The 13,907-nt window shown below is 39.3% G+C and overlaps 1 protein-coding gene across 5 annotated transcripts in view; it reads left to right on the top strand.

The window, feature by feature from the left end:
* Positions 1 to 13,907, top strand: part of DHRSX (dehydrogenase/reductase X-linked) — a 218,515-nt gene that overhangs the window by 69,487 nt on the left and 135,121 nt on the right. For all 5 annotated transcript variants that reach the window (XM_071548368.1, XM_071548350.1, XM_071548342.1 and 2 more), the window contains one exon: positions 9,316 to 9,423. In XM_071548368.1, the coding sequence (XP_071404469.1) occupies positions 9,316 to 9,423 (108 nt within the window). The remainder of the gene's footprint in view (positions 1 to 9,315; positions 9,424 to 13,907) is intronic.

The following is a 13,907-nucleotide window of genomic DNA, read 5'->3' as shown; positions in this document are numbered from 1 at the left end:
GCAAGGCCTTGAAATGGTCTCTGACATCCTGAGGGATGTTCTCAGATGGAGCCACATATACTTGTTAGTTGTTTGTGAAACCTTGGAGCCTGGACAATTTTAGGTTGCTGGTAGAGAATGAAAAAAATTCTAATGTCTCTCACTTTTGCAGGATGGGAAAATGCACTCTTCAGATACTAGACTATGCAGAACTATTTTCATTACCCCTATTTAAATCTCCTGAGATAAGCTCCTCTTTTTCATCTCCTATTTCACAACAGGAAAAAAACGTAATTACATGATGACATGACTTGAAGAGCATTGGGAAGTTTTACATAAAATGACATTGCCCAAGGTATTGTACAGTTACATTTGCCCAAAGGGAGGGAGTATGGGAGTATCAGTAAATCTGGTCAAAAGATAATCAGATGCTTTTTCTTGATTTAAAGATACACCTGTATATGCCTTCCCTATCTTTACTGTGACTGGAGTGAAAGAGAAGAAAGCCAAAGAGTAAGATTTAATAGGTGAATATATAAAAGAATGAAGCATAAACAGGGCAGAGAATACATGGCAAATGAAAATATATCCTTCTTTATTCTTGTGATAGTATTTTCCCATGTAAGAAATTATATGGGTAAATGGATCCTTTAAATATATGCATATGGGATTATTACTTTGTTCTTGGAGCTAGTGTAGAGTTTCTTCTCGTGATATTTTTAACAAGTCCAATAATCTTTCATATACAAGCTGTGTCTGTCCAGTATGCTCTAAGGAATTAGTGGGATTTTTTCATCTGATTGCAACCATTCTGCCCTTATTTCACAAAATTCCACATTAGATTTTTGTGAAGTGCCTTTTATGAGTGAAGCTGGGACTGCTTAAATATTGGTCACTGTGGCTGAGACAAATTAGTGCAATACCTTGTCAGCACATGGTGATGTCCCCTGAACCTCTCCTGTCCAGCTTTATGGCAACAAAGCCCTTCCTTCCAAGTGAAGGTGGTGTTTTATGGTCTCATCCAAGTCCCTAGTTGGCGTCTGTCCCCAAGACAAAATGATTGCACAGAAAAATATGCCAAATGTGCTGTAGTGCCAGTGAGAAGTCCAGTGCCAGATATTCTTGCACAAGTTTATCAGTATGTAGTATCAGTCTTTATCTGATACATCCTTGTTCTTTGAGACCAGTGTTTCTCCAGCAAAAAAACCCCAAAAACAAACAAAAACCAAACAACCTGACTTAAGCCAGGAATAGCAAGGATAATTAAAACAAGGACTAGCGTGTGATGGCAGAAGTTGCTCAATGTCTGTTTGGAAATTGCAGAGTCATAATTTCACTAATAGAATTTTTATTTGTAGATCTAAGGCAACTTTTCCATCTCTTGATTCTTTCTCTCCCCCCACCACCTCACAGGGATAGAGTGCTCTCCTATTCGTACACATCTAGTTGGGAACTTTATTCCCAGAGTGGATTGTGGGCAAACCTGGATTCCTGATGAATTTTCAGCAGATTTTAATACTGCTCTGTAGTATTTTCCAACTGACTGATTTGTATAATGGTGTGTTCAATCTATTTGGTACTCAAAAAATTAGATTTAAATATCTTATCTTTAGATGAATTTTGGCTAAAGGAACAAAGTACTCAAACATGGCTAGAAGTGAGATTTAGGACTCAGGAACTGCACCCTCCCATCTATTTTTGCTTTCTTTTACCTTAGGGCATCTCCATATTTGATGGGATCAAATTTCCTAATATCTCTCTGTCAAAATCAGCCTGAACTTGTATTGTAAAAAGCTCAGATACATGCTTCATCAAACCATTTTTCAATGCAGCCTTGTTTTCCATTGTCTGAAAGAAAGGAAGTCCAGAAATGGCAAGGAAACCTCCGAGATTCACCATCCTCTTTAGTTTCATCCATTCTCAACTTCTTTTTTGGGAGGGGGGCAGAAGGGGCACAACATTTAGGTCTTTTTTTTTAGTGTGATCAATGACCCTGATGCAGAAAGTCTGCATAGGGTTTATTGGAGGAATAGGTTCTTCACAGTCAGAGCAAAGACAGCATAAATCAGTTTGGGAAATTAATCTATATGTTTTTTGAAAACTGCAAATATCTTTTGCTCCATGCAGCCCTTCTGCCAAGTCTAGCAGCATCACAAAGTCCAGCATCAACATTACTGAGGATCCTATTTGACAAATAAAATAAAAGCACTCAGGCTCCAGTCAAAAGATATGTGAAAATGCAGCTTCCCTTGGCTCTTGTAACCATCCAGGACTTCTTCACTTGCAAACACTCCAGTCATATGCTCTGAAAAACAGGGCACTGAAATACATGTGAAAGTGCAGGGGAAGTATTTTTAATGACTTTGGCAAGTCTTGCCTCTCTAATAGTCTGTAGATTCAGTGCTTGACTTACCCCACCAAACCGTGGTTGATTTGCATGTGTAAGATGCTAAGGTGCCTCTGCTGGTGTTCTCACTGGTCCTTTTTTTACCTCAAGGACAATACCACCATGCAGAGATTTGTGATTCAGGTATATTAAATTGCTCAGAGCTGTCTTGGAGGTAGGGGGCAAGGGGAAGAGAGGGGAAAGGGAATTGAAACACTTGAAAATGACCTTAGCTTCAACAAAACCCCTTTTTCCTGTGTCTTTGAAAGTCTAACATTTCCTTCTGCTTCCCCTTCCAAACCCTCTCTTCCACACACACTTCTCTCTTTATCTGCATTTATCCTGTCTTTCCAAGAATAACTAGAAGAAATACAGATAGGTGTGTCATGCAAATGAAATTTTTAGAGTGACTATCCACTCCCTTTCCCGTTGTTGCTCCCAAGACCTCTTTTCCAAGACCTCTTTTCACAGGTCTTGGATTTTTGAGTGCCAAAAACTGTAAAGCTGCTTATTTAGAGTATTGTTATTTTTCTTTAGTAAAAAATATTTCTTTCAATACTGTAATGCTAGAATCATAACTTTCATCTTTCTACTGTGCCAGTTTATTTTGCATTTTTTCTAGTATTTGGGGACTTTTTTTACTATAGTTAGGTCTTGCTAAGGATACTGGTGTTTCAAACCTGTGATAGTGGACTTTAATAATACCTGTTGCTATCTAATACCCAAGCCCCTCCCCCCCCCAGTATGTTCACGAGGTGAAAAATAAAAGGAAAATGAGCCATTCTGCTTATTAATCCTTTGTAGTATGACTTTTGCATGTACTCTGTGAAGGGCTTGTTATCTTGCCTGTAAATGTTACCACTTCATCCCTATAAGCAAGCTGGCATGCTTGTCAAAAAGCTAAACAAATGTTATAAACTTAGAGCAGGCTTAAATTAGCTTTTTTTTTTCATTGTTTTCACTAGCAATTAATAAAAAAAACCCCCAAAAACAAAAAACCAAACATTAGCCTGATTCAGCAGATGTTTGCCGTTTACTCTGAGGAAATGTCACTCGTTCCTGTGTGGACAATGTCAGGAAGGAATGAGGGTACATATTAGCTCCTTAGCTGGCTGAGCACACCGCTTTTCTGGTTGGTGGAGGTGTCAATTCCCTCGCTTTTGTATCCTTTGCTGCCTTGCTACACTTTGGCCATTTGTCCAGGCTTGCTGGATATGTGGTGCCTTGGCTTGAGTTACAGCACTGGATGGGTTCCAGGTGCCCAGGCAGCCCAGGCAATATGGTGCTGCTATGTGGGAGCTCTGCTGTATTGTGGATATGTCCACTTCATAGGGCGTGGGCTATGCTTGTGTTCCCCTGTCAGACATCCCAGCCTGAAATATAGGGAATGGAACTTCTGGGAGTTTCCAGCATTGGTTAAGTGTCAGGTATTTGTTGTCTTGTTGACATGCAGCATTTCAGGATCTGTGTATGTCTTGTGCATTGGTTAAACAACACTTGGTCTTATGGATGCCAGGGGTTTTGCTCTGGTTTTGTGAGCTATTATTACCAGTCGTATTCCCTGTCGGTCGCTCTGTGGGATCCTTATTAAATTAGATCTTCCCCTGGCTGCTGAAAGTCTTACAGCCATCTGGCTGCTGCTGTTTTATTTATAGCACCTTGAGACACTATGATTTTGTAGGGCAAGGAACACATTCCCATGGTTTGGTTTCTCCTGCTGTTCTGGTTCTTCAACACCTTTCTCTTCCCATGAGTAACTCCAGGGCCAGCCTCTCTGTGGTACCTCCATTTCCTCCTGATCCGTGACAAAAGCTAGGAGGCTTGTCACATATCTGATGCAAAATTCCTTGGAAATATGCTCTCCCTGGGCAAATAAGTTGCCCTTGCACAATGCACCCATGGGTTGGAGGTACGTTGGAACTGCTGGCCATGTGCCTGTGGATCTGCATATGAGCCTGACAGTTGTTCAGCAGCAGAAGGTCTGATGGCCTCAGCTGCTGAAACCAGCAGGATACCTTTTCACAAAAGGACTAGTCAGGCTGGTTGCCACCTACCTGGTTAGTAGCTTTAAAGCCCTTCAATTGTGATTGCATATTGATGTTCCTTAGGAAAGTGATTGGAAGCAGCAAAGGCAGAAAAGATTTTGTTGTGCAAGTTTGGGAAGACAATTTGCATTTGAAAGATCATCTGCACAGGCTTGAGACAGGTTTAAGGCAGGCACAGTTTGTCTGGTTTATTTGTCAGGACTTGAGTACCTGAAATTGTTTTCTGTTAGGATAGTCCTGGAATGACTTTTCGAGTCTGGACCCTATTTAGTTGGTTTCTGCCAAACCAGAAGTTTACAGAGATGTTACTGTAAGGCACACACAAAAGGCTATTGCTGAAAGCTGCGTGGGCTCCCCAGCAGTTTACTAATTGCCACTTGGAGTGGCAAATGAATTATTTTTCTACATCTGCTTTGAAGGAATCTTAATGGCTATAATCTCATCCTCAGTGTAAATCAGGGAAAAAGAGTTGCAGTATTTTGTGATAGGAAAAACTGCTCAATAAATAATTCCATGGTAGACTGAGCTATATGAATTCTTTCTTCAACTAGAAAAACTTGATTTTGTCTTGTGTTGTGTCCAGATGAGGATTGACAATTACATTTTACCCTCTTTTTCTCACTTAGTATTGCTATACAGGAACGGCTCCAAACTTGGCTGTTGTTACTCAGTCATCAAACTAAATATTCATTGTGGGTTCTTTTTTTTCTTTTTTTCCATCTGTGGTTCTGCCAGTTACCTTCAGGGCTAATATTTGCATGTAAATTATTCAATTCTAGGAGGAATGGAAAAAATAACTGTTAGGATTTGTCTACGGGGATCTCTCCAGAACAAATGCCACCAAAGTTCTTGCACTGAGTGGCCAGTTGAGGAGGTGCAGGCAGACCCCAGCATGATATCTCACTGGTGGACACTCTGAAGAGCTTTTTGAATGCTTTCAGCCATGCTTGATTCTTGCCTGACAAGGGCAGGAGACTGATTCAGACAATCCAAGTTCTGCCCTTGGCTTTCAATGTCTTAAAAAGAGGTTTAATGAGAAGATTACTATAAAGAAATTATATTTTAATGTCCACGTAACTCATAATGTACCACCACATAGGTTCTTGATTAGTAGGATAGGAGATGGATCTTTATAAAAATTTTATGCAATTTGCTTTTAATAAACTTTTAATACTTTTTTCTTCTTTTTTTTCCCCCCTCGACCTCAAACACACTGTGCTGTAAAAATTACAGAATACCAAAGCCAGCAGCTCTTAATGGGAGTTTTTCTTCTGAGTTTTGCATTGGCTGTGTTCACATAGTGTATTTCTGAAAAAAAAAAAAGTTTAATGCCCCTGTTTTGATTTGTATACTTCAGTGACCCCCATCTCTACTCCAGAGTTGAGATTTTGCTGGCAGGAAGTAGTCATTGATATGGAATTGGTCACTGATATGTGTCTGAGGGACCTTATTTCTCTGTGGTCTTGGCAGTTGCAGAGACATCCCAACAGCCCTCTTTTATTAATATTTTTTTAAATTACAGAATTGCCTTACATTATTGTAGTACTGGATTTGTGTGAGGATGTCTCTATAAATGGGAATTATTTCAGTTAAAGGAGAAGTATGTTTGAAAGGACAAGAATTATTTTTAAATGGCTTCATATCTGTGCAGAATAAATCAGCCTTTATTTTTCTGTTTTAGGTTAATCTACTTACCAAGTAAACAGGCTTACTTTGTCCAAATACATTGGAATGCAGACAGAACCTGCAGCCTGGGAGAAGCTTCTCTCCGACGTTGGTGTGATAAGGCAGCACCTAAGGACTGCAGGCTGGTTTCTTTGAACAGAAAGGGAAATTAACAGGTCAGGGGATTTCATTAGCAGAAGGCTGTACAGTTCTCATGTGCCATGGTGAGATCTCTGGCATTATGCCTCTGTACTTGAGATCAGTATCTATCTCCATACCAGGAGCAGGAGCAGAGAGCCAGCTGGGGTGGTTTAAATGAGGTGCAAAAAGCTCCAGAGTGAACCTCCCCAGGCATTGCAAAGCCGGTGGGTCTCCACTGCCTTCTACCTGGGGGGCTCCAGCCTCCAACTGCACTCAGCTCAACCTCTCAAACAGAATAAACCAGTGTCTGCTGAAAAACCAGGATGAGCCCATGTCTGCTTTGAAAGTTTTGTATGTGATTTCATCACGGAAGAGGTGTTTTCACACTGAAGGGTGGGTGTTCTGCAAACTCCATATGACACTGGAGTTTTAGTGAGAACTGGGCACTAATAAACTTCCCTTCACTGGATTTGCCACTGGCTCACACACACAGCCTGGATTTCATCTCTACCACTTTTACTGATGTAAATACTAGCTGTGTCTCATTTTCATAGAGATTTTATTTTACCTTAAGCTATTTGACTTGAAGGTAACTGTACACATTTTTAAAATTAATAAAAACTAAGAATTTATTTAGGAATTTGTTTGGCCCTCCCAAGATATTTCAGTTTTTCTCTTTGAATTGCCCGTTTTGGCTAAAGTGAGCGGATAGTCTGAGATGTGCCATGCAGTGTTATGTCTATTCAAAACCATGCTATGTGGGAGCTGTATACTGTACCTGTTGTAAATAAAACAGAAAAAGACCATTTATACATGCATCTGTAGCCCTCATTACTCCCTTCTTGAGTGCTTTCTTAGGTCTTTGGAGCTAGCTGCTACAAGCAGACCTGTTTTAAACCTCTGTAATTCAGGATCTCACAGAATGAATCGCTGCAATGGAGTCTGTCCATCTGTTATGCTTTTCATTGAAGGCTGATAGGGTACCTCATTTAAGTGGCCATTGGGACCAAAAAACCCTCCTTTTCTCAGCAGGCCTCATGAACAGGATAGAGCTGAGCATTTCTTTTCATTGTCTTCTTCTAAGTACCATTCATCAAAGTGATACCCATTATCACTTTCCCAACTTCTCATTTTTCCTTAATGTCATTGCCCCTTCCCCCGTCCTGACTTCTTTTCCTCCTTTTCATTCTTTAATTTTCTTCTAAATGAATGAATTTTGCCTTAAAATTCATGTCTTATTCAATAGGTAGATACAGTGGTGCAGTAATGGAAATGAGTGACAGCACCTGTGCACAACATGTGAGTTGCAAATGCCAGGTCAGCAATATGGTGGCAGGGCAGGAAGCAAGGGAAGGCATGGGGAAGCAGAAGAGGAGGAGAAGGTACTCAGGCCCAAAAGAATGCATTTTTTCTTGAGATTTCTTTTGGACCTGTCGGCATTTTATTCAGAGTTGGTGATTCAAAAGATTTTTGATGGAAGTTGCAGGGCTGCTTATAGCTAAACTGAAACACCTTAGGAAAGCTCTTGGCAAAGTTTTATTTAGCTTGAATTACACACATCAGGACACCTATGTGAATGGATATCACTGTAATTGGAATTAACTTTCAAATACTTGCAAACAATTCCCACTCTGCGTGGATGAGAAGAACCACAGTTACCTTCAGTTACCTGAAGAGAATGAAAATTTATATTGAATTGCTCTGGAAAGAGCTATGTATTTCAGAAAAGGTGAAACTTTGGTCCTTTTTGAAGTTGCTATGAAGAGAGCAGCTATATCAGTGCTAGGCCTGTGTTTCATAACTACGTAAAATGAGTTTCTGTTGTACAACAAAGTGATCCCCTAAAAACATAGAAATCAAAATAGAAAGTCCTTTGATAGATGAAAGCATCTTTTTAACATTTGTTATCTATAGCATTGCCTATGGACACTACACCACAGCAAAAGTAAATCCTCAGTGCCGTTTTCCCTGTGCAAATACCTAGCAGCTTCTACTCAAAAGCAAACAGAAATTCACCTGGGTCACCTGTGGACCAAATGGTGCTTCACATGAAATGTTTGCCACCTCATCAAAAAATTCGTAGTTGAAATTTGACCTAATTCATGCCTTCCCCAAGCAGTTACATTATATTGCTTTTGCTCTCCTTTGGCTGCAGGACTCCCTTCGTGGAGAAGGGATGTGCTGGGCAACCTGCACTCAGTGTGAGAGCTTGTACTTGGGACGGCAGCCACCCAGCTGGGACCATTCCAGCCACTTCCTGGCTCACTTGGCAGTCTAAAGGCTGCCTGGGGATGCAGGAGACACAGGCTGTGTGTATATCAGAGTGGGTTTGGGAGCATACTGTGCGTGCTGGGCTGTGTGTTGCCCTGATTTAATGAGCACTTGTTGGGATGGAGGTGGTGTGAGGCTGACAGTGAGTATTGGGGATGCTGGCTTCTGTGGGAGAGGGCTGGTGGGAGGGGGAAAAGCAGGTAGAGGTTTTCATGTAAAAAAATTGCCTCCTCCTTTCTTTGGTGCTCAGGACCCAGTGATTTTCAGGAGAGAGAGTGCTCAGTTAGGCGGGGAAATTAGGTCAGCTGCCTCCTGTCCTTTAGATGCATCACCCTTGACTGAGATGTTTTTTGTTTCCTCCATATTACTAGCAGAGGCCAGTCTTTTGTAATTCAAGAAGTTTTCAGAATATCATGCTGCCAATAGAATTTTTTCCCTGTACACATAGAGTAAACTATCCTTGAGTTGACTTGTAACTGCTGTCACCTTGCTCTGTAACAAAGTTATGATGGAAATTTTAAAGCACAGATGACTGCAGGATGACGAAATGCATGCAAATAGAAATGAAAAAATTTCCAAAGTGGATGTTTTCCTTTCATGTTGTCAACCTCAGTCTTTTGTGAACTGTTAATACTGGAAAATTATAGGGCAGTAAATAAGGGCAGATGCTCCATAGTTTTTATTTCCATACAGTGTTTTCTGCTAAGATTGTTTACTGGCCTGGCTTGAGTGGTCTCTTATGTGTATGCTGTTTAAAATACATCTTCACTTCTTAATCATGCTACCATTGTGAACTAACCTTGCATTGTTTCTTTTTTAATTGTATAGATTTCCCCACACAAAATGGAAAGGTTGCTATAGTGACTGGAGGAGCTAAAGGAATTGGTTACCAAACTGTGAAGCATTTGGCAAGACTTGGCATGCATGTGATAATAGGTAAAGTAATTATTTTCTTAAAGAACCTTTTGTTTCAGAAAGTTGTGGGGTTTTTTTTTTAGGAAATATTTTCTTTCTAGCAGACATAAAGATAGGGCAAGGGAAGGTAGGAGAGTGTTTTGCTAGCATTTCTCACAAATAAATATTAATTTATGATTTTATGTTTTGCTTTGCAAGATCTCAGAAAAAAGTGAATGGGATTTTTTTCTGCAGAACTTGGAAGAGTTATACGATCTTATATAAGAAGCAAACAATAAAACCCCCTTAAAATATGGGTATAACAAAAATATTTTATTTTCTTGTTGCTGAGGATGGATTATCCTACAACATTAGGGTGCATATATTAAGAGCAAAACTAATGAAATTCTTTAAGGAATATTACAGTATTTAGTGGGGGATGACCTGTGTTATAAGGGCAGAATTATAAGGGCCCTTATGACTTCATTTGTGTCAAACTCACACATTTGCTTCTCAGTTTGTCACTATAGGTTTCCTTTGTAGGCAAGGCAAGGCAAGGAAAGGAAAGAAATACCTTGAAAGGTTCAGTTGTGTCAGTCTGAGATGGACTGGACAATTCGCCTTCCGGAGGTTCCTGTGTCACTTCATTGATAATACTTTATAAGGTGACTGTGTTAGACTGAGACATCTGAAACTGGGATACATGAATTTCTGTAGGAACTAAAAAAATGGCCTGTGTGCACAATTTCTTCTTTCTACTGCAGACAGTATTAGTGAGATTTTTTTCCCATTTTTAAAAGCTTTCTGTACTACATATACATATTTATGCACTAATATATCTACTAAATCAGTATGTAAAATAATGAGTACTTACATGTTTAAAATACTACATTTTGCTCACTTCATCTTTACTTGACTAGATTTTTACTTAACCAACTCTAACTTACACACCATAAGGCCACTGAAGATTGCTGTTTCATTGTACAGTAGCAAGCTGGCAGTGCCATTTTGTTGAGCTTTTGTATAGAATGTGCTCTCTCTAAGGTTTTGTATCTCTAAAAAACCCTCAAACCCACAGCAAACAATGAATGACAGCACAGTAGCCATCTACTTTTAGTCTGGAGCAGTCAGTCACACTACTGGAGTTGTCCTGGAATCATGCAGGTGTAATGGGGAATACCACTTACTCATACATGTTTTAATAGATGTGTCAAAACCAAGAATCTGCAAAATGCAAGTAAATGCTGCTGTATGTAGCTGGATGCTAGATGTTGCTGCTAATGTAGCTAGATGTAGCTTATGATGTCATCATTAATATTTCACTAAAATTGCTTTTCTTCTTTAAGGTGGACTGCAAAAATGTTCTCAGTGGGAAAACAAGGGCTAATTTTCTTTTCTGCACAGGATCATGGAAACATCGAACATAGCATCTTTTTTAAGATTTATTTTATATCATTTATTATTTAGGATATTCAATGTAACAAAATTCATTGTGAGAGATTTGGAAATGGGAAGGTGATGTTTAGGTACAGAATCTCTAAATAAGCTGAATTTTTTCGACTCACAATCAGTTCCTCAGAGATCTCATTTTCACACTCACTCCCATACTCTTACAAGCACTGAGATGTGTGAGCTCCTGTGGTCTGATGAGCGTACTTGAGCATGGGAAAAGGTACGCCAGCTGCTAACTCCTTATCCTGTCTCTGTGGTTCTTCTTGCTCAAAAATGAGAGGTGAATTTATTGTCAGCTCTGTCCAGAGAGGTTGTGGAGTCTCCTTCTCTGGAGATACTAAAAAGTCGTCTGGATGAAACCCTGTGCAACTTGTGCTATATGAAACTGCTTTAGCTGGGGGATTAGAGAGAGCTCCCTTCCAAACACAATCGTTCTGTGATTCTGTGGTATTTTGTATTGTTCACCAGCTCTTAGCACATTTTTCCTTGTCTACAATTTATAAGCTATGTTTATAGACTATTATTTGGGCTAACAGTAAAAATAATGTTATGGATGATATGCTGCAAACTGGGTGTTATCCTCCTGCTGACAGAGTGCATGGTCATCTACTGGCAAGTCTTCTGTGCTGTGGCTTTGACATAAACAACACAGGAACAGTGTGCTTTAAATATGTCCTTTATTTTTCAACAAAGGGCATTCTTTTAACTCTTTACTTTGCTCTTTTTCCTGATGCTTATAAATACACACACTTCCATTAATTCTTCAATTGTATCAACCTTACTATTTGCATTACAAATCTCTACAAATGTAAATTAATGACATTAATTATAGGAAGCATTTAATGAGTAAGACTTCCAACTGATTCATTTCTTCCAGGGAAACTATGACCTAAACACTGAGCCCTGTGAGTCACAGCTATTTTCTTTGCCTGTGAAATTCTTCAGAGCAAAGCAGTCCAGTCAGTAGAATGGATAGTCCCAGGCTTTTTTCCAGCTGCATGATCAAAACAGTTTCAAAAGCACATTAAATGCAATGACCTTCTATCCTTGTTCCTTACTGTTGGGCCCAAGTGTCCAAAATATGCTTAAAATACCTGCTGGCGCATTGGCACACATTAGCACATTCAGCTTCAGGCCACACAAGGCTCAAATAAGACAGCAAGTGTGCTCAAGCTTTCTCCTCTAGAAATCTTTTCTCCCTATGTTTGTATATAGGCATGAACTTGCATTAAAAAGGTGTAGATGTTAGAGGAATTTGGGCTTTCAATGGAGACTCACGTGTAGCTTACAGTCAGTCTCGCTCAATCACTGAATCCTTCTTTACCATTACAGGAACTTTAGGAATAATAAATGATATCCCTGTAGCGGGCAAATGAGTCAAACTTGAATGTCCAATGTGAAAAATGATTCACCATTTGTCATGGATGTGATTTTGACTCAGTTTGACATTTTAGAAGAGTAAATATTTGAAGCAACCTCCTTTTAAATCCAATATACCAATGCAATGAGGAAAACATTAATAAGTAGAAAGTGTGTTACCTTGTGGAACATGAATAGGCACTGTAAGAAAAGGCAGTGTGTTAACTCAGAGTCTTTTCAGCAAGTTGTGTAGTACTTTTACACCTTGTTCCTTTCCAGTCCCAGCACTGGTATAAAGACTCCTTTCTCTCTCCTATGATTTCCCTCTGTAGGTGGTGCTCACCCTTCCCTCAGCCTCTGTCTGGGAAAAAGACTGGGCTGAATGCTGAAAGTAATTTTCTACATATTTATTTGATAAATTTCATTGAGACTTTTCACCAGAATGCAGTATGATTACTCACAGTCAGCAGGACTTTTGCTTCAGGAAAATCTCATGGCAGACAGTGGACCCCTGGTAGGGAAAGCTGATGCCAGTGGTGAGTCTTCAGAGTCAAGCTGCACAGGGAGCTCCTGCTCCCTCCTGTGCAATTTACTACTTGATAAATAAGCTTGCAATTTCATTTTCAAACAGAGAAGGTAAATGACACACCATTGTTGGTGCCTGTTGAGCAGTGACTGGTACTGAAGGTGTTGTTTTGTGTGCAGTTACAAATAAATATGCAATCAGGACATTGGAAATCAAGATATTCCCAGACATTTCTATGACCTCCCCCACCCCCAGTCATAAAACCCAGCTGTGGTTCAGCTGTGGTTCACAATGTTTGCCACAGTTTTGTGAGTCTGAATTTAGACTGATTAGAAGCATAAACTCTTCCTTTTTCCTTTCATCCTTTATCTTGGGTGTTTAATTTTATGAGGATTCTGTGAGTGCATGTTAAAATCATTGACTCAAAAAAGGGAGCTTCAGTTTGATTTTTTTTTCTCAGTGCATTAATAAAAGAAGGCTATAAAAATGTGTGAAAATATCTAATATAGAAGCTTTGATAACCCTGTCTGATAATGGTAAATGAAAATCAAAAGATGTGCAGCTTGACAATGTTACACATATGCTGCTTGGCATGAAACACCAGGTTCAGGACAGTGTAATCAATCTTTAGTGTCTGAGTATATCAGTGTCACAGTTCTCTAAGACAGGCTCACACTTTGAAGGAAGAAATCTCATTAAAATTATATATATGTATATGTATTCAGGTGACTTATTTAAGACCTGCAATTTTTGTATAAATAAAAGTTGTTCCATCTCCAGACTCAGCACTTCTGTGTGACCTCTGTAAGCCCTTCAGAAGACCAAGCAAGGGATTTCTGTTGCCTCTTTCATCCACATTAGTTTCCAATTTTCAAGCTGTATTCTCTGCACTATAAATCAGACTATTCTTATATTGTATAATACTACAAAGTGACTTTAGAGGGATAATTAAATCCTATCAAGATGGTGCAATTGTTCATTTTCAAAGACAGTTTGATTTAATTTCAATTATTGAAAATTTCTATGGGTTACTTTAAGAATAGTCTTTTCTTACTATACATAGATCTATGAGATGCTTGAGCTATCATTTTTTTTTTGCTGCAAAAGTATTTATCTTCCTAATTTTAGCCAGGTTTTGTTAGGCTTGGATGAATTCTAGAATTAGTCAGTAAGTATCAAAATGTTACCA

This window comes from Pithys albifrons, chromosome 1 (assembly GCF_047495875.1).
Source record: "Pithys albifrons albifrons isolate INPA30051 chromosome 1, PitAlb_v1, whole genome shotgun sequence".
Lineage (NCBI taxonomy): Eukaryota > Metazoa > Chordata > Aves > Passeriformes > Thamnophilidae > Pithys > Pithys albifrons.
This window is presented reverse-complemented; position numbering and strand designations above follow the sequence as displayed.